The sequence below is a fragment of the Biomphalaria glabrata genome, chromosome 4 (genome assembly GCF_947242115.1).
Source record: "Biomphalaria glabrata chromosome 4, xgBioGlab47.1, whole genome shotgun sequence".
NCBI lineage: Eukaryota > Metazoa > Mollusca > Gastropoda > Planorbidae > Biomphalaria > Biomphalaria glabrata.
This window is the reverse complement of record NC_074714.1, coordinates 2,836,920-2,864,269: the sequence shown is the minus strand read 5'-3', so window position 1 is coordinate 2,864,269 and position 27,350 is coordinate 2,836,920. Positions and strand designations below refer to the sequence as shown.

The following is a 27,350-nucleotide window of genomic DNA, read 5'->3' as shown; positions in this document are numbered from 1 at the left end:
GTGTTAAGTTAGACGTCTCCTCGTGTTAAGTTAGACGTCTCGTGACTTTCGTGTTAAGTTAGACGTCTCCTCGTGTTAAGTTAGACGTCTCGTGACTTTCGTGTTAAGTTAGACGTCTCCTCGTGTTAAGTTAGACGTCTCTTCGTGTTAAGTTAGACGTCTCGTGACTTTCGTGTTAAGTTAGACGTCTCGTGACTTTCGTGTTAAGTTAGACGTCTCTTCGTGTTAAGTTAGACGTCTCTTCGTGTTAAGTTAGACGTCTTGTGACCTTCGTGTTAAGTTAGACGTCTCGTGGCTTTCGTGTTAAGTTAGACGTCTCTTCGTGTTAAGTTAGACGTCTTGTGACTTTCGTGTTAAGTTAGACGTCTCTTCGTGTTAAGTAAGACGTCTTAAGATCATTGTGTTAAGTTAGACGTTTTGTGACCTTCGTGTTAAGTTAGACGTCTTAAGATCATTGTGTTAAGTTAGATGTACTAACACCCTGTACGGCTGTGCTGAACAACTGAAGAAAACAGCACACTTTTTTTTCCTTGGCACAGTGCAAAAGAGCTCACAGCTCAGCAGCAATAAAGCTGGCTAGAAGAAGAAGTTAGATGTCTATCTATCTTAGATCTATTTTGAGCATGTTATTTCAAATTTCTTTTTAAAATTGTCCCTAACGGATAAGAAAGGAACGACTCACTCTTCCCCCTCCAGTAAAACTAGAATGGCTACAGAAAGGTCTACCTATCCTTACGTGTGGATAGGGCAGTCTATAGCAAAGTCCACGCTTCCCGTCGGACCTTAAGCCAAGGCCACCGTGGGAGTCACTTGTGACCCATCAAAGTATGTAAGTTGATACACATTTCCTTCAGGATAAAAGAAAAAGTTAATTATTGCTATTAATTAGACGCTTTCATTTTGGTACAAAGATACCTTATACCAATCATGTTTTGAACCAATTTTGCCACTTATTTGTGCTTAGAATTGAAAAAAAAAATAATTAAAGAAACAAAATACCAAAAACTGTTGTTTTTTTATTTTTATTTTGAATATAACTTTTATTAGTAACAAATAAAAGATAAAATGAAAAAGAAATGTATACATCTCTCGGACATTCGAATTAATACACATATACAACATAGAGCCACTCATCAGCTAGCAATGCTTCATTTGATTAGCTGAATGTGATAACTTTCATGGGAGGACAACTCATGGACAGAGCCCAAAAAAATGAAGACTAACAGCACAACATGCAAATACAATTTTTCTTACTAAATTGTGAAGCTTCAATGAGATTATTACAACATTTGTACACATGGATGGAAAATTATGTATTAACGAATGTTGACAGAGTTTTTTTATCTTGCAAGAAAAGACGACAAATGAGTTTGTACTTTCACAAGTCAGCACTCTGGCTGGGCATTATGGAAGAACTCCTCAATACTGTGAAGAGATGACAAAATTGGCTGCTATGGTCATAGTATAAAACATAAAACTCACTGTCAAAAGTAATCTTTCAAGGTGCAGGGGGTGGACCAAGAAGAAATGGTCATCCAAACAAAAAAAAAAGCTGGCTGGACAGTGTAAAAGTTTTTATCAACTTGGGATAGAGGCTTCAATATTTTTCAACTTGGGATAGCGGCTTCAATATTTTTATACTTGGGATAGCGGCTTCAATATTTTTATACTTGGGATAGCGGCTTCAATATTTTTATACTTGGGATAGTGGTTTCAGTTTATATCAACTTGGGATAGTGGTTTCAATTTTTATCAACTTAGGATAGCAGTTTCAGATTTGTTCAACTTGGGATAATGGTTTTAAAATGTCTTATAAAATACTTGAATGTAGGATCCCATTTAAAGTCAGGCTTTACTTGAGCTTCAGCTCATCAACTTTGTTGCAAGACAACATTTAACTTAATTAAATTATATACAACTCTGAAAGACACTGATAACATTGAGCATAGCAAAAATTGTTAATTTACAAATTGGTTAATGACTTTGTGGCAAAAGTGATGAAATAACAAAATGATTCCACATGGCTATAATCAATAATTCAAACTAGCCTTTGTATTGTTTCTGATTCATTAAGGGCTGATTTAATAGATTAAAATTTAAAAAAAAATTAGTTTCTGGCTGTAAAAAAGAAATATACATTTTTAAAGGTTCTTGATGCCAATGTTCATTCCAGAAAGTGTAAGCAGTATGAGATGATTTTATTGGTCCAAACTAATGGAAATTTAGTTTTAAATGGTACCAGTCATCATGGCCCATCTCAAGCTTGATATTTTCAGCTTATTTTCCCTTTATGCCCCTACACTTATGATGTGTTAATACATTTAAGGTAACAGGATTGAATAGTACCCTCTCAACAGGCGAGCTCAACTAAACAAGTCATCCCAGCCCTTCCCTCCCCATATCACAGATGCACTGAAAAACCAAGGTATCTCAATAGAAAAAGAAAAGTTGATGTAACGACAGCAATCATTGTGAAAATTTCTCTTTACAATCCTACATGATGTATACAAAAATGAAAAAAAAACAACAATTGAGCAACACTTAAAAGTTGGTCAAAATTAAAAGAGTGCAGCATGGCGTGAATATAAAATAAAGACAGGCAATCAATAATTTATTTCAAGCAAACATTTTGCACGGTCAGTTCAGATCCGATCTTGAGGTCAAATTTTGTACATAGTCAGTCCTTGTGTGGTAGTTCAACTGAGTTAATACAGCCACTACAATAACATGGATGTCCTGGGTTCAATCCTCTAACTGGACATTTTTTTCTCTCTCTTTATTTTCAAAGACAAAATGTTTAGTTCATTATTTGAACCCGAAGAAGAAATACCCCATGATTAGGCAGCCTTCCTTTTAGTACAAGTGCCAAAATGGAAATGTGTATTCTCAGACCTGGAAGTGTGTATTCTTAGACCAGGAGGGGCAAATGTATAATTTCCTAAATATCAAGAAATATACTCAGGAAAGACTAAAAATCATTCAATCACACAACATACAGGAAAGGCAGCAATCCTAAAATTAACACAGCAAAAAGTTATATCAGACATTTTGTAAATTTGTCCAAATATTTAAACTTTTAGTCTTTGTCAAGAATTTTTCTACAAAATTTTAGAATGATGTATCACTTTGCAATGATTTTATGATCATAATGCCTCTAGTGTTAACTATAATGTTATGATAACAATAACATTACACAGAAATAATTATAGGTGGCTTTGTATTTTTTAAAGTCTCATTTCATCAAATCCAGCCTCCCCTGTTCATGCAACAATAAATAAATCATAATAAATATCTGTTGGGGACCTTGACCACTTTCGTGTAGTCTTGACCGACAGAACAAGAATCTTTTGGACTTGACATGTTTGTTTTTGTCACTTATAAAAGTTGAAAGTTCAGTGTCCTCAATCTGCGTAGTGATAATCCGTGCTATCTGCTAATGATATTATTTGAAAGCTTTGATTTATCCACATTTTCAATTTAAAAAAAAAAATTCCAACTAAAATTCTTGGGTTATACCATTATTATTATAGCTTTTTTATAGCGCTACTCAGAGCGCTTTGGTCCAATCTCATTTGTGGACCAACCCGAGTCGGGTGTCAAACCTCGAGCCCCCTTCTAGGTAGCCAAGACAAGCCAAGTTCAAGCGCACTTAGCCTCTCGATCACGTGTCCTACCATACTGGTACTCCTTCTGTATTCTTTTGGTTATCAATATGATCAGGTCTAGATATATTATTTCTCATCTTGTCAATAATCTCCATTCTCAAATAAGAATGAATCATTACTTTAATCTCATGAAACAGTTTCATTCTCTTCAAGAATGCTGCCAATAATGGTCAGTACATTTTTACAGCTTGATTAGACTTAGGTAATCCTAATTCTTATTCTTAAGGGCATTAATGTGGCTTATGAAAGCCTTCAACATTGATTTAGCCACCTGGGAAACAGAAGCACATGATAGAGCTGTGAAAACTGGCGCACAAACTGCAGAGGACAAGACAACAGTGCTGGCAGAAGAAAAGTGTCAAGAGAAAAAAATCAAGACCAGTGACACTAGCTGGAACAACCTGGCCAAAGTGCAACCGAACATTCCAGGCTCATATAGGTCTCACGAGCCAGAAGAAGAGGCACAAAACTGCACCTCATAGCTCTAAGCCCCCTAGATGTCAAAAGTTTTCATCATCTAACCACGATGGATATATATATATATATATTTATTGCCTAAAAGCTTATGTTTCACATTAGATTCAGTTATACCAGTCAATTTCTTCAACTTTCACTTCCTGGAAACTGCTGTTGCATTATGAATTCTCATTAACATGGCATCCTCAGCAATGTTCGTTCTTTCTTGTTAATGAACACACCTGATAATATATGGTAAGAAATCTTATGTTAATTGAAAATCCTGCCTTTAGGTTACTGTTTAGTCTCTGAACACTTAAAGCAACATCAATTCAAATTTTGGCTTCTATCTTGTGCAAAGGTTTCATCCCTATAGTTTGCAAGGGCTGTGATCTGATTGGACTGTCAAGATTCAGACTGTCAAAATATTTTGGCATTGATGGTCCATTGCATCAGTGGATTACAGATTTTCTGATAGGGAGAGAACAAACTGTAATAATAAATGGCTCTAAATCAACATCAATAACAGTAAACTCAGGTGTACCTCAAGGAACAGTCTTAGGTCCACTACTATTTTTAATTTACATAAATGATTTACCTAATTGCATTACCTCAGAACAAAAGTCAGATTATTCGCAGACGATTGCATAATATATAGAACAATAAAAACAACACAAGACACAGATATTTTACAAAGAGAATTAGATGAATTGCAGAAATGGAAATCTAACTGGAGCATATCTTTCCACCTAGAAAAATGTCAGTTGTTAAGAGTAACAAAAAAACTAAAACAAATTAATTTGACTTATCCTATTCATGGCAAACCAGTAACACAGACTAAAAACGCAAAATACCTAGGTGTTATAATAAATGAAAAACTGTCATAGAATTCACATATTGATGAAACTAAAAAAGAAATCAAACAAAGCATTAGGGTTTATTAAAAGAAATTTCCATAAATCAAATAAGAACATAAAACTAAAATGTTATTTAACCTTGATTAGGCTAATAATAGAATATGCATCCTCCGTTTGGGACCTCTCAACTCAAGAAAACATTAAGAAACTGGAACAGACACAAAATAGAGCAGTGAGATTCATAACAAACGAATATTTACATTTAAACAGAGTAACACCTTTAGTAAAATCACTAAATTTAGAAAGCCTTCAGGACAGAAGACTCAAAAGTAAAGTAGCAATTAGACATAAAACACTGAACCATAATCTTCAAATACAAAATTTAATAAAATACTCTGAAAGACACAAAGATAAAGGCACATTCCTCGTCCCATATGCTAGGACAAATTTGTACAAATACTCCTTCTTCCCTAGTGCTATTAGAGCATGGAATGGGTTGCCTGAGCTAGCCAGGAAAACCAGAGACTTGGCAGATTTAAGTCATTGGTTAATATGCATGACTAAATCCATGAAGCGTAGGACATAATCATCTTCTTTTTTTAAGTAACGTCTGTATTATATAAGATAAGAAGATTCACCTGAAAAAGTGGTAAAAATGTTCAGCTGCAAAGAATAATGGCTGCCATTTCCTTCTCTATCTTCATTCTGTATCTCTCAATGATTGAATGATCTTTACATATTGCCTATCAATGTGCCTTCTTGTACATATTGCCTATCAGTGTGCCTTCTTGTATATATTGCCTATCAATGTGCCTTCTTGTTCATATTGCCTATCAGTGTGCCTTCTTGTACATATTGCATATCAGAGCTCCTTCTTGTACATATTTCCTATCAGTGTGCCTTCATGTACATATTGCCTATCAGTGTGCCTTCTTGTACATATTGCCTATCAGTGTGCCGTCTTGTACATATTGCCTATCAGTGTGCCTTCTTGTACATATTGCCTATCAGAGTGCCTTCTTGTATCAAACATTCTCCAAATACTTTTGATGACATGTCACATTGAACAGTAATACTAAGAATCTTCTTTATTATTTGGAAAACATTGTATTGCTCTGTATCCCACAGGCCACAATACATCTTTCTTTAGCAATTGTAGTAATGGACAAGTGATGTGATTGTTGTCATGTTGGTGGAATGAATCTTAGCCCAAATCTTCCGCAGGATGGCGGGGGATAGTGGTGAGAAAGGTTTAAGCCTGGGACCCTCAACACAACAGTCCAAGATGCCCGACATGTCAGAATGTTACTAAAAACACTAAAACTATTCATATTAAACAATTCACTTGGAAAACTAATGCTCTTAAAATAACAATAAATAATGATGCAATAATATACAAATGGTTATTATAAAAAACGAATTTAAAAAAAAGCAAAAACATTGAAGCAAGCATTAAAAAAGCCAACCAAAAAATATTAACCAAGAAAAGGAACAAAAAATAGTAAAATGCTTAAAAAAAAAGAATGGCTGACTGCCATTGAATTGAGCCCTAAAATTAGCAAAATCATTTCATTGTATGGTATTCTCTTCAAATCTGAAGATCAAGGAAAAGTGCAGGAGTGTTTATATAATAAACTACATTTACATATTACTTATAGTACAATGTGTTATAAAGCACTTTTAAAGCTGACTTTTTGTAAAATGAATATAATTTATGCAATAAATTAAGGGCCAGATAAAAAAAATTTTTACTTATTTATTGATACAATAGACGTGTTCTATTACAACAATACATTTTTTAACTATATGTCTTTTAATACATAATCTATTTAAAGTCAGAATTAGCCAAATAGAAGAAGACAACCATTGCAAGCAAAAAGCACTGTGTCACTTATTTTTTTTAAAGCTTTTAAAAGTCACTACAATTTTGTTTAGAACACACTTTGATCCCCAGTTTAGCTAATAATAAAACATTTTGGAAGGAGCTATTTCAAAATTAAATGCCATCTAACAAAAAAAAAACAGCTAATTTACTGGAGTGACATTTTACACTGACTATAGCCACTGGAAACTTCAAAACAACAACAACAACAAAAAAAAAAAGACAATAAGCTACAACCAACTTCGTGATTTCAAAATCAAGTGCCCTCAAAAGAAAAAAAAGACAGCTGAAATGCCATTCGAAACTGACTTTAGCCAATGGAAATGCCAAACAGTAAACAATGGGCCGCAACCAAATTTGTGAGAATTCTTAAATAATTTCCTGAAAAGCCAGAAAATTGTATGAGCTGCAGGATATATTAGAGATACAGAACAGAATGTAATTTTGTATTCGAATATGTTTGTCTGCACTAAAGGTAACAACAAGGAAAGATATAGAAAGGAAATTGGGCCAGTCAGCTGTACTGGCACCTTAGGATGCATAAATATTTTACATGGTAAGTTTGGGGCCAATACAGGCAGCTCATAAAATCCTTTAAAAAAGTTTTTATTATATATATGTAATAATAATAATAATCTTTATTATTCATAAGGAAATTAGTATAACAATTTTTGCATTACACCAAACAAAACATTATAATTATAGAAAACCAAAACATTCACACCAGACTCACTCATAATTTGCATATGAATATATATCAGATTGTTTCTATTTAATGATTTGATTTGCCAGGGGAACAAAAGAGTGTTTGTGTCTGTTTGTCTTTTGTGATGGTAAATTCACAAAATCCTGACACAAAGGGTGATTCTTTATTTCTAGAATCTTTTTAGCTTTTTTATGAATGTTTGTCTCAAACAGCTGCTCAGACGGGGTGTGTTTTTCACCAATGATTTCACCAGCAGAATTTGAAAAAAAAGATCATGTTAATATGAACAGATATTCATCAAATAAAATTTTTCAATTGCCTTCTATTCAAGTATCAAAACTTTGAAGACTGTTAAGCTTTGTCATCAGTGTATATATAACAATGAGATGCCCCTGTACCTTAGAGAACTGATTACTCCATATGTCCCCCAGAGAACCCTGCGCTCAATGAACTCAACGCTCTTAGTGGTGCCACGTTTTTCCCTCAAAAGCTACGATCTGCCGGCTTTTTCAGTGCACGGACCAAAGGTTTGGAACTCACTCCCCATTGATCTCAGACAGACAACATGCTATACCACTTTTAACCCTTATAGTGCTGAGCTGTTTTACAATGAGTGCATACCAAATGGAATTACCATTTTGATGTTTAGAGGCTAATATACCACACGCATTTTAAGGGTTAAGAAGAACATTAAAACCTACTTGTTTAAAACTTTTTTAGATTAGTTTTTTATTTCAATTGTCGTGTTTGTGTTTGTAATGTTATTACAGCGCCTTGAGCCTACATTTTGTTTGCTAACAGCGCTTTATAAATAAAATTATTATTATTATTATTATTAACATATGCAGCTTCTGAGTCAATGGTTTACAAGCTGTTATTCTCTATTCCATTGTTCTTTGTTAATTCCCTATGTGATGTTTGTGCAGTTCTCAAAATAATTTTTTTTGTAGATTTATAAAAGTAAATTTCAGTACAAAAATTTAAAAAGCTATTACAATTAAAACAGGATAATTAACCCTATGGGATCCTGCAAAGACCCCTATGGTACGTCATGGGAAAAACTTTTGAAGTAACAAGCTTTTATGGTACTACTACCATTCTCCCCCAACATCGTAATATTAAAATAGCATAGCAAGAGGGGTTCCTGGTGGACCTCAAATGCTTTTGTTTTTCACAACTGTTATACTATTTAACTTAAGATAATACAAGACACATATGTATGTTTAGGGATAAAATGGTGCATGTGTATGAAAAAAAGTTTTATTAGAAACTTATACTATACACTTCATTTTAAGACCAAAAGTATAGACTTCGCAACTTTTTAAAATGAGAAAAAATATAGGTGATGTGGAAATCATTTTTATACTGTTTTTTAGTTGTATGAAGATCTGAACATGACAGACGGATAGACAGACAGCAAACAAAAACTAACAAACATTTTTTCTATAAATGCTGTTAAAAAAAAAGCTACACAATGGGAGGAAACATTTCCTACCAACATCTCTGACATTATAAATAGAAATATTTTAATGTTACCAGTGACACCAAAATATTTTTTTCTATTAACTTTTCAATAAACTAAACATCTACTTCAACATAAGTTCATTAGTATATCAGTGAATTGTGCTAATCATGAAACTTTGTCATAATTGTTCACTAAAGCATGACTTTTAAAAGTACAAAAAGACAAAAAAAAATATTCACTGACTGCCCTCACCCATACCAAGAATAAAGTCACTGCAGTGTTCTCAGTAGATCTGATATTATTGTTTGTACCTACCAATTCTAATACATGTCTATAAATAAAATAGTTATCAGTAGATCTGAAATTATTGCTTCACATAACAATTCTAATGCACGTCTGTAATGAGAATAGATAGAATGTGACCAGCAAACTTTAGCAAAGCAAACAAGATCTCATTAAAACTTTGTTTTCTTTCTTTTCCTAATCTTATATTTGTATTTCTAAAAACTTATTTTAAGATATTATGTTTCAAAAATCCTTTAGATATACAAAATAAAATGTTTATCTATTAAATCCATATAGCTAGGTATTATAGAAATTTGACTTCGACCTGTAAGTTTCTAATATTCCTTCAGAAATGAAGATAATTACAATGTAGCACAAAACCTCCTCCAGGACAAGATGGTAGCTGGAGGGATTTAAACCTTGGTTCGAGAATCCAGTCCAAAACACATACCACATAAAAAGGCTGCCATCCAGTTCTATATCTAAGACAAAAGGTGTGAAGTGATTTCCAGATCAGATAGATCTCCATACATAGAGTTTACCATTGAAAACGTTTTCTTTAGGTGATAGACAATTATAGTTTTAAATTATCTGAAAAAAAAAATAGATATCAAAAATAGCAATTAGCAACATTGAAAAAGATAATAATTTTATTCTATTTATATATTTCTTTTAAGTTTATCTAAAGAATATACATATGTATTCACTCACCTATGAATTCACTAAATGAAAGTAGGCAGTAAGTGATCCCATCTCATACATTAACACAATATTGGCTGATAGATTTGAAAGCAAGAATAAAATGAGAAACCAGGTTTAGACAATAATAACATCTATCAGAGGTGATGCCACAGTCAAGACAATACAGGAGATGGCAACAGGGCAGAAACATCATACAGACTCGATTGACTCCACAGTTTCTGCAGAGTAGTGATGGATGAATTAGAAGAACATCTTCCTCTAGTAAGTTGATAATTTTGTCACCTGGGAAATAAAATGAAAGTGTCTAAAATGTGTTATTTTAGCTTTCCGCTATGTCTTAGCCGTCTGGAATGTCTTTTTAGCTATAAAAAAATTCCTTCTAAAAATATGGCTATAAAGACAGTAGAGTATGGTTCAGGTTGCCTAAATCAGTCAGGAAAGCCAATGACTAAGATAGTAAGTCTCTAATCAACATGCATAACTATGTTATTATTAAAGCTTTTATATAGCGCTACTTTCATGCTTATAGCATGCTCAGAGCGCTTTTGGTCCAATATCATTTGTGGACCAGTTTGGGGGGGGGGGGGTAATCTAGGAGTTGGTTTTCCATGCTGCCTTTAGGCGCTCGGTAAACACAACTCTGCCCGAGTCGGGTGTCGAACCTCGAGCCCCCTTCTAGGTAGCCAAGCCAAGTTCAAGCGCACTTGGCCTCTCGACCACGCTTCCCACGCTTCTTGTTAATACAAGATATTGTAATGGTGTATAGCTACTGTTGAGTGTGTTTCTAATCTTGACTGATAAATTATCAGAACATACTTGCGTGTCAATGTGCGGGCATACTTTGATGAACTGCGTTGAGTTTGTAGCTTTTAACAATACTGGAGACATTAAAAATATATAATAATAAAATTCTAGTTGAAGAACTTTAATAAGTTTAACTCTTTAACAGGATAAGTCCAGTCTCTGTCGCTAAATATGATGTTTACTCTGTTGAAGCCCTATGCTAATTGCCTTGTTTCTAAGATATCAACAGTCTCAAGTATTTTTTCTTATCTTATAATAATAATAATAATTTTATTTATAAAGCGCTGTTAACAAACAAAAAATGTAGGCTCAAGGCGCTGTAATAACATTACAAACACAAACACGAGACCTAAAATGACATCTTCTATAATACAGACGTTACTTCAAAAAAGAAGATGATTACATCCAACGCTTCATTCATCTAGTCATGCATGTTAACCTATGACTTAAATTCTGCCAAATCACTGCTTTACCTGGCTGGCTCAGGTAACCCATTCCATGCTCTAATAGCACTAGGGAAGAAGGAGCATTTGTACAAATTTGTCCTAGCATATGGAACAAGTAATGTGCCTTTATCTTTATGTCTTTCTGAGTATTTTATTACATTTTGTTTTTGTATTTTTACTTTTGTGTCTTCTCTACTGAAGCCTTTCTAAATTTAATGATTTTATTACACTGTGACATCGCTATAAGTCAGCCTCCGATGATGTGTAGCTAGAATATGCATAGGACTACCATTTTCTTTTTTGACAGAATGTCTGTAATAATAATAATAATAATAATATACACAACTTTTGGCTGAAAAAACTTACAGCCGTACATGCACCACTAACATCAAGTTTTAACAAGCTAATATCAGAACCGTCTTCAATGCTGTTAGAACTCACTGAAGGGAGAACATCTCTCCTCCCCAAAAAAGGAGATCCGAACCAACCATCAAACTATCGCCCTATCACTTGTCTGTCAGTGGTGTATAAACTATTAACTTCACTTTTAAAAAGTAAAATGTATAAATTTTGTTCTGCCCATAAGCTACTAGCAGAGGAACAACAAGGTTGCATTGAAGAGTCGATGGGCTGTAAAGTACAGTAATAGATGGTATTATATTGCATCAAGCTAATAGAAGAAAGAGAAATTGAATTTACACATGTGTTACATCGACTACAAAAAAGCTTTCGATTCAGTTCCGCATGATTGGCTATTAAAAACCCTGGATATTCATAGAATCAACCCAAGAATAAAACAACTATTGAAAGTCTGTATGAATAATTGGAAGATAAATCTGCACCTTAATCGTGATAAACTAGGTTCTGTGCACATAAGAAGAGGTATATACCAGGGTGACTCACTATCTCCACTCTGGTTCTGCCTAGCGATTAATCAATCCTCTATCTACATTACTCCAAAACTCTACAAACAGTTTTAGGGTTGACACTAAATGTACAAAATGTGTGTCCCACTTATTATACATGGATGATTTAAAGCTATATGCAGAAACCGAGCAAAAATTACACACCTTAATCAAAACGGTAAAATGCTTTAGTGACGATATCTGTATGTCTTTTGGCCTGGATAAGTGTGGCATCATAAGCATTAAAAAGGGCAACATTGAATTTGAAGGCATCGAGGAATTGAACTCTGCCTCTCTTTATAAATATCTTGGAATAAACCAGAATGCCAAGATAAACCATAAGAAATTAAAAGAGGACTTTCTTGGTAAATATAGGCAAAGAGTTAATAAAATCTTCAACACCAAACTGTCTGGCAGTAATCTCATCACTGCAATAAACAGCTGGGCCGTCCCAGTGCTCCTTTACACGTTCGGTGTGATCAAATGGACTGACACCGACCTACATGACATTGACAGACTCACTAGAAAATTACTAACCAAGTTTCGATGCCTACACCCCAAGTCCTCCACCATAAGGTTATACCTGCCCAGGAAGGATGGGGGTCGTGGATTGCAGAACATCTTCAAATTGTGTAAGATGCAAGTTTTAAAAATACGATCAAAACTGCTCGCCTCCAGCAACAAATTAGATTCCTTCCTACGGAAATACGACTCCGATGCAACCCCTCTGAACCTACACAATGCTGATGTCAATGTCGGTTTGGACGACGTAGGGCATGAGATTCACCAATGGGAAGAAAAAACACTCCACGGAAAATTTCCGGTTTCATTACATGGGGACAACATCGACAAGGCTGCTTCCTTAACATGGCTCAAAGCAGGTCATCTCTACCCTGAAACAGAAGGCTTTGTTACAGCAATACAGGACAGAGTAATCAGGACAAAAAATTCCGAGAAGCATATCCTGAAACTCAATGTTGTCGACAAATGCCGAAAATGTGGAAATGTGGGCGAGTCGATTGAACACATTATGGCAGGATGTCCAGCCCTATCAGAATCTGCCTACCTAGGTTGTCATAACCAAGTTGCAAAGTTAATACACCAACACCTGGCTTTGACGTACACATTGATCGGTAAGGACACTCCCCCTTATTATAAATACTCTCCGCAAGAGGTTCTCGAGTCTACTGAACATCTGCTGTACTGGGATAGGCCTATTCTGACCGACAAAACGGTAGATCTCAATCGCCCGGATCTGCTGTTCATCGATAAAAAAGAAAAAACCGCTACCATTATCGATATCGCCGTATCACTGTCTCATAATTTAAGAAAAACTGAGATAGAAAAACAAAGAAAATATGGGAACCTGGGCTTGGAGATTAAGCGTCTATGGAAATTGTCCAAAACAACAATATACCCCATTGTTATATCAACCGAGGGGATAATAACAACTGACCTCACAGACACCTTCAAGGCCCTTAACATTCTTAGGAACATCTTCGTTGCCTGTCAGAGGGCGGTACTGCTGCAGACCTGTCACATCACCAGAAAATTCCTCAGTGGAAACTGTTAAAGGGACTACGATGAATTTTGTTTCTCTTTAGCGAAACTCGACCCTGGCAGCGCCAGAGAATGACTACTCGTTCATTTCTAACATAATAATCTTTATTATCCATGAGGAAATATTGTCTAACAATTTGTGCATTACACACAACCAAACATTATAACTGTAGAAAATGAAATATACATTCACACCAGTTTAATCATTCAAACACTACATCTTCTACATGTAAAATGTTTATATTAGAGAGGTGAGTTGTATTTAGTTCTTTGATTACCATGGGGAACAAAGGAGTTTTTGTGTCTGTTTTTTGTTATAGGTGTCTTGTATCTCCTTTGTGATGTTACATTTTAAAATCCTGCTTGTGTAACATATTTATATTTATGTACTTTAGCCCACTAGCCTGTCAGTCTAACTTGTGTTTACATAATAAACAGAGTCCCTAATGTCTCTTTGCCTCATAAACACGTTTTTTGTGAATTCTATTACACAGTCTATTTTAAGAGGTTCACTAACAAGTTAAAGAAACTTTGCAAACCAAAAAGAAAACCTATTTTAAAAATGTAAAGAAACTAAAATAGAAAGATGGAAAATATAGAGGATATAACACCCCCCAACTACCTTAACAGACAGCTGCATAAACAATGCAAATCTATGGTCATATATTAAATCAAAAAAAAAGGGGAAACAACAGATATATCTCTGTTAAAAGAGGAAAATAACCTAAGGATAGATAGTGAAACTAAGTCGACATTTCAAGAAATATTTAACGTCAGTATTCTATGCTCAAGGAAACAAAGACATATTACTTCATCTAAACAGTTGAAAACATAGGACCTATAGATATCCAAGAAGCTATTAGCTGGCATAAAGCATCTGGACCTCGTGGCATTTCAACTACACTACTCAAAGAACTAAACAATAATGTAGAATGAGTTTTCAAAAATACTTTTCAAGTTTTCCTCAATCAAGGTTGGATGGCTGTCTGGTCATACGAAAAGCATGCTGGACTGTCTGTTGAGCCTCTTGATGGTCCCAAAGTCTCCCCTCCCTTCCCCGGTTGTCCTGAGAGAGAGGTTCGAACTAGGAAGTAAACTATCTTCAACTCTAAAGGAACATCCAAAGCATGTAAACGATTCTAAAAAAACATTTTTACAAGGTAAGATACAGAGGAACTGGAAAGAAGCTAAAGTCACTTCCCTATTTGAGAATGGAGATAAATCTGATCCATGAAACTACAGAACAATGTCACCCACCAGCATAACTGTTGTGAAGTTTATATGTAATGTTTAAGAGAAACTGATATAAATGTATAATTTGTGTGCTCTTGTACAAATTGTTTGCTCTGATAACTTGGGAAGCGTGGTCGAGAGGCCAAGTGCGCTTGAACTTGGCTTGGCTACCTAGAAGGGGGCTCGAGGTTCGACAACCGACTCAGGCAGTTACTGAGCGCCTAAAGGCAGCACGGAAAACCAACTCCTAGATACCGCCCTCCCCTCACAACTGAGATTGGACCAAAGTGCTCTGAGCATGCTATAAGCATGAAAGTAGCGCTATATAAAAGCTACAAATAAATATTTGACATGCCCAGTTTGTAAAACAAATGTCCTCAGGGGCAATAAATATTATTATTATTTTCCTAATAGAATGAGCGATATCAAATAATTCATAATACGACGCTTGAAATTATGATTTGAAATATATTTGTGACTTTTGTGTGTTTTGTATAACAAGATTTATGCCAGTGCTGGATGTGGCAAAATATATAGGTTGCAGGGCTGCGTAGCTACGGGAAAATACTGCATTCCTCAATAATCTTCGGACTTGAAGACAACCTTATTATTATTATTATTACAATGTATGACTACACTATACAATAAACAAATGGGTGAAATAATTATTATATGACTTAACATTGTAGAATTTGTTTATCTGTTACCTTCAGTTTCAAAATTCCTTTCAAGCTCATCCGATGAATATAAGCCCTGATGGTAAAGAATATAAACAAAGTATTTAAATAACTATAAATTAATGAATGAAATAAGAAATCTGATATCTTCTTTTCAAAGGAACATATGTGAAATTTATAGATATAATAATAATTTCTGTTTAAATTCTAAATAAAAAAGTTTTTAATTAAATGGATACTAACAGCTAGCAAATTACACATTACTCTCAGTAAGCACTGGATGTAAATACAATCTGGATAGTGAGTAGAATGTAGCATGTAGATAGAATAATCTGAAGGCAACTTTAAAGAATGCAGACCTCCTCCACAGAAAAAACATCTGATGGCATCAGCATATCCTGGAAAGTAAACAAAATGAAAATCCTATAAGCATTAAGGAGTTATACACTATTTGGCCTTGAAAAATAAATAGGCTTGCAATTTTCATTTATTGACTGAAGAATCTGTTTTGCTGCTTTCCATTTTTACACACCCAAAAAAAAAAAAATTAACTAAAGAATAAATGTTAACATATTTTTCTCTTGAAAAGTAAACAAACAATGCTGTTGCTTATTTTCGAATGCTGTGACCTGAAGCAATGTCTGTATCTATCTATCTATCTATATATATATATATATTTCTGTCGCATTTTACATCTCGAGACATGATATTTATAGATATATATATATAACAGCTAATAGCCATACTTAGCAAAACTTGAAATAGTTGGTGTGTTTGTTTGACCAGAATAGTTACACAAATGTAATACATGTGTTGATTCTATTTCATAAAAATACTTTTTTTTTTAAAAAAAAAAACATTTAAAAAAATAATGAAATACTAAATATTTAAAAGTGCACAAGAAGTAAACAAAGCGAAAAATGTTGTTATAAGTTAAAAGCTTCCTTTTTTAATTTGAAACTTATCAATAACTTCATCAATATATTTTACAATGTAGTTTTCATTTGACAGAATTGCCATATCTAAAATTGGTGTCTATTCCATTGTCAATCTCAATTTTTTCTTTATTTAAATTTTGAATTTCATTTTTGAAGAGTTTCTTTCACATTTACACCATAGACACGCAGTTGTTAAAAACCAATTGAAGGCTTCGTCAAAGGTTTGAAAAGAGTCGGCATATAAATTGTAAAAGAAAATCAAATGCTGCCCAGTTTTTAATATCTTGAAGGTTAACATTGGCTCTCTGTCTTAGTGTTTCTGCTTAAGTTTTTTTGTGGTAGATCATTGTATACAGCTACTAATTTTGAAACTGAAATTAACAATTTTTCATAGGTTGCTTAAATAAGATGTTGAAGCTCAGAATGAAACCATCAATGCTATCATGCATTGACTTATTGTTCTCTTCTTGAATACTGAATCTGGTATGTTGAGATTTTCATGTTGTTGTTTTTTGTTTGATCAAAAATGAGTTTTCATGTCTGTAATAATTAAATGAATCAAATGTCTGAATAATGACCTCCCATAACTTTTTAAAAAATCATCCTCTGATTTATGCTACTATACCGCACAGGAAGACATGTAACTAATTAAGCAAATCTACTCATGCTTTTCCAAAAAATAGCTTCAGTTCCAGGCAGAAAAAAAGAAAAGGTGACTTAAGGCTAGAGGAAATGCTATTACACTGAAACTTGAAACTAAATCCAATAAAAAATAGTGTAACAAGGAAAATTGAGTTTTCTGAAATTTATTCACCAGTGTACAAAGTGTATAAAGTTGTTTAAATTTGTTTGATCTACCACGAGTTTACGGAAAGAGGCAAACTATGTCTATAAAAATTAAATAAATCATATGTCTTATCTTATTTTATATGATACAGACGTTATTTCAAAAAAGAAGATTATTATGTCCTATGCGTCATGCATTTAGTCATGCATATTAACCAATGACACAAACTCTGCCAGGTCACTGGTTTTCCTGGCTAGCTCAGGCAACTCATTCCATGCTCTAATAGCGCAAGGGAAGAAGGAGCTTTTGTACAAATTTGTCCTAGCATATTTTCTAATAGACACATAAAAAACATTTTAAAATAATTTGACAGATATTATTTGAACAGAATATATGGACTTTAGTACTAAAGATAATAAAGTAGGAAGTAAGTGAAAGCATCAAACAAACCCAAGCTGGAAAAGACTGAAAACTGTTTTAACACTAAAGTAAACATAGGGCAGAGGGAAAAAAAAAAAAGAAAACATGGGGGCAGAGAAAAAAATTAAAAAGATGGAACAGAGGAAAAAAAGAAAACAATATGCGTGAATATGGGCATAGAAAAATACTGAAAGACAGACAAATAAAAAGTGGGGACTATATAGGAAAAAATGTGAAAAAATGGAAGGTAATAATTACGCTGTTAATTACAATCAAAATCTTTTAAAGGTATTTTTTTTAATACAGGAATAATTGAAGCAAAGGATTTGAATAATAGTAGTTCAAGGAGAGAAGACTTTTTTTTTTTTTACCTTAAGACAGATCATTGAACTGCCAGAGAATTATAACATTACACTGATATTGTATTTTCAATTCAGAAAATGTGTTGATAGCAAACACTGAGATAACACATGAGCTTGATTCTTAGCGACAAAGAAATAGCAAAGAAAATAGTGAAAGTTACAATACTTGTTTATAACATTTATAATGTATAGAAACCCACAATAAAAAAAAAACTGTCAAATACATTCTTGTATTATTACAAAGACTTCTTTAAAATAGAAAATTATTAAGTTTTATGCATATAATTGTATTAATTTAGTCAAACATGTTAATTATTAGGGCAGAAATATGGTTTTCTTGGCTGTTATAGGGCTATCTGTAATATGTTCTATGAACACTAGGAAAGTAGAGAAACATCATATGACTTATTTTTTCGAGTATTTTATTAGGTTGTGGTGTTTGCGTTTTTTTGTTATCATATATTCATTTATGTATTATTAAATTTCTACTTTACGTTTTATTCTTGTGTCCTGGAGTGTCTCTAAGTTGATGATCTAACAAGTGCTGTTAATCTAGTTAAATGTAAATATTTATTTAAGTTGATTAGAGGTTAAAAGCAGAGTTAAGCAGGGTGGAATTCATTCTATCACCTCTAATTATAGCTTCAAATTGATTTGTGTACATGACTTTACTATACAGAAAAACAACCAATTAAAGCAAAAGCAATTAAAAAATTCATACTTGCCAAGAAATAAACCCAAGAAAAACAAAAAAGAAACAGATTTTAAAAAATTGTACACCTACAAACTCTCAACATAGTATGAGTCACCTGAACTAGCCATGAAAGTGAAATATCACAATTTCAACTTGACTAGACTAATATTAACATGTTTAGATGTAAACACCTTTTAAATATATCTGTAAATTTAAAAAATGTAAAAAAATTTTTTTAAATAATATTGGGACATGGTGGCTGTTTTAAAATAATTTGTTTCTGAATAATACAAAGACAGATAAAGATTGAGATTTTTGTATCTTTTTACTAATCTTATATCAACTCATCCTGCATGTCTGCCTGGTATAAATTGTGTACACTTTATTATTCCCACTTCCCATTCTCAGATCAAGTTGACACTTCAAACAATTATTCATTGTCTCTAACAAAACATGAATTAATTTTTTAAAAAAATTAATGTATTGAAGAGTGATAGTTAATTAATTTTGTTTGATATAGAAAAAGAGAAATAAATATTGCAGTATTGATATACATACTGTAAATGTGCAGTTCTTTCTCTTACATAAGCTTTTTTTTCTAAAGTATATTTTAATATTATGCTTGTTTCGGCTTGAGCCTACCAAGCTTTAATGACATTTATTGGTAAAGTGGTGGCTGAGTGGAAAAACGTTTAGTTTCCAACGCAGGGATCCCGGGTTTGAATCCTGGTGAAGACTAGGATTTTTAATTCAGGGATCTTTGAGCGCTTCTGAGTCCACCCAGCTCTAACCTGACATTAGTTGGGGAAAAGTAAAGGCAGTTGGTCGTTGTGCTGGCCACATGACACCCTCGTTAACCGTAGACCACAGAAAAAGATGACCTTTACATCATCTGTCCTATAGACCTCAAGGTCTGAAAGGAGGAACTTTACTACTTACTTTACAATTAACTAAGAGTGGGTCGAGTGACTCAAGGAATTTATAGTCCAGAACACTTCACACTGACAAAAGTTATGAGTCACCGTGACCTCCTCCGATGGAGTTGCAGGATAAATGAGCCTTTGAAGGTGTAACAAGTTAATTCAGGAAACATTGCACTTTCAATAATAAAAAAAACAACATCTGTTCCTTCACAAATAAAACAAATCTTATTGAAATACAGAGTGTTGGGATAATTTGTAATGTTTCTGGGTATTAAATCTCCAAGTTCACCAGGTACACCACATGCATTTCCAATTTACAAACTGCAACATTTTGATGAAAACCATCCTATGAAAATACAATAATTAAGACTTCACTAATGATTAATAGTCCCCTGTACTCCTAAATGGTTGTGAAAGTTGGACACTGGACGCTGAGGCTGAAAGAAGACTCTAAGCCTTTGAGAGTAAATGCTACAGAAAAATGTATCAGATATCAGGAAAATAAGACAAATGAGTCAACACTCTGGCTGGAAAAACGAAGAACACCTCAATACTGTGAAAAGACAAAAGCTGAGCTGGTTCGGTCATATTGTAAGACATGACTCACTATCAAAAGTCATCCTTCAAGGTTCTATGGAGGGAGCACAAAGAAAGGGGTTGTCCAAAGAAAAAGCTCTCTGGACCAGGGGTTCTCAACATGTGGGTCGTGACCCCCTTGGGGGTCGATTGACTATTTGCCAGGGGTCGCCTAAGACCATCGAAAATATGGATTGTTTTTGTCTATTCTTCTTTTGCTGTGTGTGTGGGGAGGGGGGTGGGTCGCGGCAGAGTGGGGGATTCTAAAAAGGGGTCGCCGAGCTTAAAAGGTTGAGAACCGCTGCTCTGGACAGTGTAAAAGAATGGATCGGCCTCTCTCTTGATATTCTGCTAAGAACAGCTGCTGACCGGGAAAAGTGGATGGATTATGTAATGCAAAATGTCACAGCAACCCTACGACGAAAATCAAGGGACAGATGATGATGACCAGTAAATATATTAATTTTGAAATATTAAGGGGCTTTTTACATTCATGTCAAACACAAAGGGGGTATAAAGAGATATATATGTCTTTTTAGGTTGACCACATTAATTACAATGAAACAGTAATTTCGACTAAAACTTAGATTAAAGAATATATTTATATGGAGATTAACAGTATGTGTTTCCGGCTGCCTGATCATGCGGTTTTGCGCGCTGGTCTGTTGTTTGAATTTACCGATGGTCCTGGGTTCAAACCCTGCCCACTCCCATCCCCTGTCGTCCTGCGGGAGGTTTGGACTAGGAAGTAAATTATCTTCAGCTCTAAAGGAACACCCAAAACATGTAACACATTTTACAAACAAACCAACATCATAGAAAAAAACAAGACAAAAATGTAAACAATTGGCCCAACCTACTCATACATTGAGTGTATAATTGCTTTTTAAAGTGAAGAATGAACTTGATAGCCATCCTTAAATTCATAGAAAATGAGATTATGTTCATCTTCAACCATGAAGGAGAGGCTTACATTGCTTTTAGACAAAGTACTTTTAATGAAAAAAAAAAAAGTCATATTAAAACATAAAAAAATCAGAACTTACAAACTGAATGAAAGGTTAGTTAATTGTTATATTAAAATATACTAACCATCATAGAAAAATCCTGCTCTAGCCAAGTGTTTCGGATTGGAGAAAATACTAGATGTACCTTGAAATGTTTCTAATCTCTGATGAAGTGATAAATTTTGGTATGGTTGACACCATAGCTGAAGGCCAAGTTCTCTGTGAAAAAAAAATAAAATTAAAATAGGCGTTGATTTTGGCTCCTATTGATTAAAAAGATGTGGAAAGTTGAGAAGATCAGGCAAATCCCAATATGAACAGTGTTATCCTTATCACCATCATCTGTCCTTTCTGTTCCTCATGGAACATAGGGCCTCGGTGAAAACATATCACTCTCCACAGTCTCTTGCTAGTTTTTTAATAGCTTCCAAGCTCTTTCCTGTCCTCTCGGCTTCATCTAGTTCACTGTGTTGCCACATTCTTTTGGTCTTTCTCTGCGTCTTATGCCTTGGGGGGCTACACTCTAAGTCTTGTCTAGCTCTGTTGTTGGTATCTTTTTTTTTCTAAGATTCGCATCTCTATTTTTCTTTGTCCATTCATCTCCCAGGGTTAGGTGTTTTCTACTTTGGCATACCACTGAATTTAAAAAATATTTCTCAAAATCTATTGATGAAGGTCTGTATTTTTTTTTTTTTTTTTGCTGCTTCAGTTGTTCTCCATGATAGGTTTAAATGGGCAAATATCTGACCTGCTAGATTTATTTGAAGTTTAATGTCTTCATCTGTCCCACCTGATACCATATGACTTAACTCTTAAGGTATATAAAACTATCTACATGGTCTATGATCTGATAATCCAGTTCTATGTCTCCAATTTGTTTGTTGTTTACTTTAAGTACTTTTTGTTTTTTGGTGGTTTATTTTGAGGCCTACTTTTTTTTCCTACTTCACTTAAAGCTGTCACTTTTTCTTGTATGTTGTCTGTAAATTCCAGGTTTCCAGCAGATGTATAGCAAATGGTTACTGTTTGACAGCTACACTGGAAACAGTAATATCTTTTTGGAGAAGGGGGAGGAGACTGTGTATGCCAAAGGTAATCTTCTTTTTAATGAGATGTATGATGAAGTTGTGGTGCCCCTCCCTCCCCCCCCCCCCCCCAAATGCTTAAAGACTCTCATATTCAAGCTTGCTTTTAATTATAGGTAATGAACAAGCAGAAGTCAACTTCTGAAAGAGACAGCCTCCATGGCTGCATGCATTAGTTTCTTGTAGACAACTGGTTTTTATCTATACTGTAATTCTGTATTATTGTTTAATTTAAGTGTGTGTTAATTGTAAAAATAATGATAACACTCTCTAAACGAAGATCTTGTAATCCCACTGTTACAAGATAGTGCGGGAAGTGAGGCATAAAATATTTTAATTTTTACAAGAATTGTAAGTACTGATATTCATCCTAGGACTACATACATATATTAAACATAAATTACTAGCAGCCCCAGGGACTAAGTTTTTAAGAGAGAAAGTTGTGAATTAAAATGCAACGAAAATAAGGGACTGCGCCGACCGAGGCTTGAACCAGTGACTCTGGAAACGACACCACCACCTAGCGATAACGCACTAAGCGAACTTAACCTCTAGACCATCGGAATTTCAAAAAAAACATTCTTCTGGTTCAGAGTCATTTCAGCCGTATGCAAATTACCACCCCAGTGGTCAAAGGTCACATGCCCTAGCCTCCCTCCCTCCACCACACAGCATCCATTCACTAACAACTTCAATAGAGCCAACATAGACAACCGTTAGGCATGAATTAGACAAACGATGGCTCTATCTAATTGTATATCTCTCATAATGACAAGTGGACACAACATAAACACATTACATATAGACGCTTCAGTGGGTATAAGCAATTAAGCGTTCACAGCTTAATTGCTCACCCTAGGACTAGTAGCTTGAATCTCACAACAATGAGCACTTTACTAATATGTGATAGTATTTTAGTCTAACCTTGCACCAGTTGGGGTGACAGTACTTTGGCTATCAATCTCATCATGCTCTTCTTCTTCATCAGTCAGGTTTCTGTCAGTATTATCTTGAGATAAGATGGGTCTTGTTGAAGCATGTGCTACAGGAGAAGGTTCCATGATAACAAATCATGTGGCTATTGAGGATGTGAAATTATGTTGATGCCAATGATTGCACTTGCTACCTGTGAAAATATTTGAAACATTTTTAAGAAAATGATTGAAGATTAAAAAAAAAAATGAATGTGAAACAGAATATAAAATTTAGTGAAGTTTTTGGTTCAACATTGTCTATTTACATGACTCTGAGAATGAACAAAGATATCAATTTAACTATTTAGTTTTCTACCTGTCAAAAAAGAACAAAAAAAAAAAAAAGCAAAACAATTTGCATTATTATTTTGTAGATGTGCTTGATAAAAGATAGGAAACATATATATATATGGCTTTTAGATAAATCTTTGATTAGACTTAGTCTGGTTTAAATTGTGTTTTTTTCTTAGACTGTGTATATCCCTAGTTGCAATGGCAGATTTTACTGGATTAAATAAGGGGATTCAGTGTCCTTATTTAAATACAGAAAAACTGAAATTAATAAAGCCCATTAAAGTAACAAAACCAGCAAATGGAATTCCAAATAATTTAATTAATAAATCTAATACCGTTAGTCACATAAGTTTGAATCACTATATTGACAGATCACATAAAATAAAGTTGGTATTATGAATTAACAAATGACCTGGAACTTTCTTTGCATAGAAAGACCATATTAGACATTTTTTATAGTAAACATATTATAGCTAATGGTCAGGTCACGCATTCTGTGTTTATTTATTAATAAGACAGCTGTGTTTTTATTTTACTCTAAGTTTTTAAATCTATGTTTCTAATTGTTCTATAACAGTTAATTTACTACTCTATAAATGATGATCTTGTAACTATATTACTGTAATACAAAACAATCTTACTAATGAATGAAGTATACATGACTAGTCCACAGTATTTTTCTTTTTTGAGTTACTCCAAGTTTTTTAAAATGTTGCATGAAAACGTTTCTTCCTGCGGTGGAAGGTTGCCATGTCAATGAAAGCATCTCACAAAGTTACCTGTGTCAAGAAATAAAAAGTTGGGTATTATTATGATACATATTTTATTATTTATATAATTTAAAAAGCAGTAGCTACTCCAAAATGGTTGTGATAGTTCGACACTGAATGCTAAGGCTGAAAAAAAGAGTTCAAGCCTTTGAGAGTAAATGCTACAGAAAATTGCTGGGTATCAGATATGAGGAAAAAAACTCAGGTGTACCTCAAGGAACAGTCTTGGGTCCACTACTATTTTTAATTTACATAAATGATTTACCAAATTGCATTACTTCAGGAACAAAAGTCAGATTATTTGCAGACGATTGCATAATATATAGAACAATAAAAACAACACAAGACACAGATATTTTACAAAGAGAATTAGATGAATTACAGAAATGGGAATCAAATTGGAGCATGTCTTTCCACCCAGAAAAATGTCAGTTGTTAAGAGTAACAAAAAAAACTAAAACAAATTAATTCCACTTATCTTATTCATGGCAAACCAGTAACACAGACTAAAAACGCAAAATACCTAGGTGTTATAATAAATGAAAAACTGTCATGGAATCCACATATTGATGAAACTATAAAAAAATCAAACAAAGCATTAGGATTTATTAAAAGAAATTTCTATAAATCAAATAAGAACATAAAACTAAAATGTTATTTAACCTTGGTTAGGCCAATAATAGAATATGCATCCTCTGTTTGGGACCCCTCAACTCAAGAAAACATTAAGAAATTAGAACAGACACAAAATAGAGCAGTGCGATTAATAACAAACGAATATTCACATTTGACTAGAGTAACACCTTTAGTAAAATCACTAAATTTAGAAAGCCTTTAGGACAGAAGGCTCAAAAGTAAAGTAGCAATCATACATAAAACACTGAACCATAATCTTCAAATACAAAAACAAAATTTAATAAAATACTCTGAAAGACACAAAGATAAAGGCACATTCCTCGTCCCATATGCTAGGACAAATTTGTACAAATACTCCTTCTTCCCTAGTGCTATTAGAGCATGGAATGGGTTGCCTGAGCTAGCCAGGAAAACCAGTGACCTGGCAGAATTTAAGTCATTGGTTAATATGCATGACTAAATGCATGACGCGTAGGACGTAATCATCTTCTTTTTTGAAGTAACGTCTGTATTATATAAGATTTATAAGATAAGATAAAAGACAAACGAGTTTATACATTAGCAAGTCAACACTCTGGCTGGCAAGAAGGAAGAGCTCCTCAATACTGTGAAGAGACGAAAGCTGATCTGGTTTGGTCATACTGTAAGACATGACTCACTATCAAAAGTCATTCTTTAAGGTACAATTGATGGAGCACGAAGTTAGGGTCGTCCAAAGAAAAGCTGGTTGGATAACATAATAGAAAGGACTGGCCTCTCTCTCTTGATATACTGTTAAGAACAGCCGCTGACCGGGAAAGACTGGAGGGATTTGGTTACGTGAACTATCACAGCACGCCTACAATGAAAGTCAAGAGCAGATGAGATGAGATACATAGTCCAATTCTTGTAAATCCCTGATGTAATTGTGCATGAAATATTTGGATGTATGGCTGATTGGCAAAAAAAACAACAACACTTGGCCACCTATCAAGGGGACTTGAGTTCAAATCTTGACTCAATCTTATTTGTGTTTTCTGAGCACCTACAGGCTCTCCCATATAAGCCTACATGTCCATACAACCCTGCCTGCCACCATACCCTGCCGTCCTGCTGGAGGTTTGGCTAGAATGCCTTGACCACCTTATCCATTTAGTTAAATCTAACTGAAACGAAATCATCTGAAATGCTATGCTTTAAAAAGTTAAGTTCGAAAATTGATAACTAGATCTAGATTCTAGATGTAGATCTAGATTTAGATGATAATTATTAATGATTACTAGATCTAGACTAATCTTAAATCTAGACTCTACTCTATAATTGAAATTATGAAATTTAATATAAAAGAAAGGTCCAAAAGAAAAGTTGAGGCAACGGCAACACATACAAAAAATTTCCCCATAAAAATTCATAGGAAAATTCTTTTATTACCAGAATGAAAAAAAAAACAACTACTGTCAGGAAATTCCCTGTTCGGTTTTTTAGAACAAATGAAATAGATCTAGATTCTAGGTACCTTAATGTATAGGACCACAAAAAAATTGTTCCCCTTTTTTGCTTCTTACCAACACAATGTTGTTGTTTTTTTCAGACTTAGGCCTACATTTTTAGAATCTAGAATCTTGTTTTAGAGACATATTATACCAATGCCATTTTCTTAAAATTTATAATCAAATAAAATGTTACACTGCATTTTTTTTTAAATTTAATAGTCATATTAATCATTGGGTAATTTTACAATGTGGCATCGAATTATTCTTATTAAGATTCTGGTGAAACTGTTGGAACAAACAGCAGGAAATGGAAGACGTAAAGGGAAGTAATTGGGGCTGAAACCAGGAATCTTCAGGTAGGAGCCTATGACTGGTTAATCTGTTGCTTGGTCACCCACAAAAGAGAACGAAAATATGAATCCAAATAAGCCAGTACTAAAATGGTGTCCAATTTCAACTTAAAAAAAAAATGAACCAATGAACCAAGATGAGAAACCAGAGGAAAAATAGGAGCTATACAATCTTATGCAGTTTTTAGCTTACACAGCACTATATTCTTGCCACTTGCAAATCATGGGGCAGTGCATATATCAAACATTGTTGACCTCTGCGATTCCTTTAATTTAAGCCATCAACAATATAGAGAATGAGGAATAAATATATGCTGACAGCCCAGCGAGGTAGCTAGGGTGGAAGGAGCTTAGAGGGGTATACATTTGAAAATTCCCCCAGGACCCCCCACTTGAGGGGCCCCCAAATGAGTGTCTGA

At 34.0% G+C, this 27,350-nt stretch overlaps 1 protein-coding gene across 1 annotated transcript; it reads right to left on the bottom strand.

Moving 5' to 3' along the window:
* Window positions 1–1,003: 1,003 nt before the first annotated feature.
* Window positions 1,004–26,386, bottom strand: LOC106058779 (putative inhibitor of apoptosis). Its single transcript, XM_056026824.1, has 9 exons — window positions 26,076–26,386; window positions 24,345–24,482; window positions 23,360–23,561; window positions 21,436–21,569; window positions 15,887–16,041; window positions 15,674–15,719; window positions 10,028–10,300; window positions 9,768–9,907; window positions 1,004–3,433 (listed from the first exon to the last, which is right to left on the bottom strand). The coding sequence occupies exons 3-7, from the start codon at window positions 23,494–23,496 to the stop codon at window positions 10,071–10,073; spliced, it is 702 nt and encodes a 233-aa protein (XP_055882799.1). The 5' UTR covers window positions 23,497–23,561; window positions 24,345–24,482; window positions 26,076–26,386; the 3' UTR covers window positions 1,004–3,433; window positions 9,768–9,907; window positions 10,028–10,070.
* Window positions 26,387–27,350: the final 964 nt, after the last annotated feature.

Excerpts from the sequence above, each read along its gene's own strand:
- LOC106058779 (XM_056026824.1), bottom strand. The coding sequence starts at position 23,496 with ATGGAACCTTCTCCTGTAGCACATGCTTCAACAAGACCCATCTTATCT. Across the intron at positions 21,570-23,359 it reads GTCACCCCAACTGGTGCAAG|AGAACTTGGCCTTCAGCTAT; the intron begins GTTAGACTAAAA and ends TTTTTTTCACAG. Across the intron at positions 15,720-15,886 it reads TAATGTGTAATTTGCTAGCT|GGCTTATATTCATCGGATGA; the intron begins GTTAGTATCCAT and ends CTTTACCATCAG.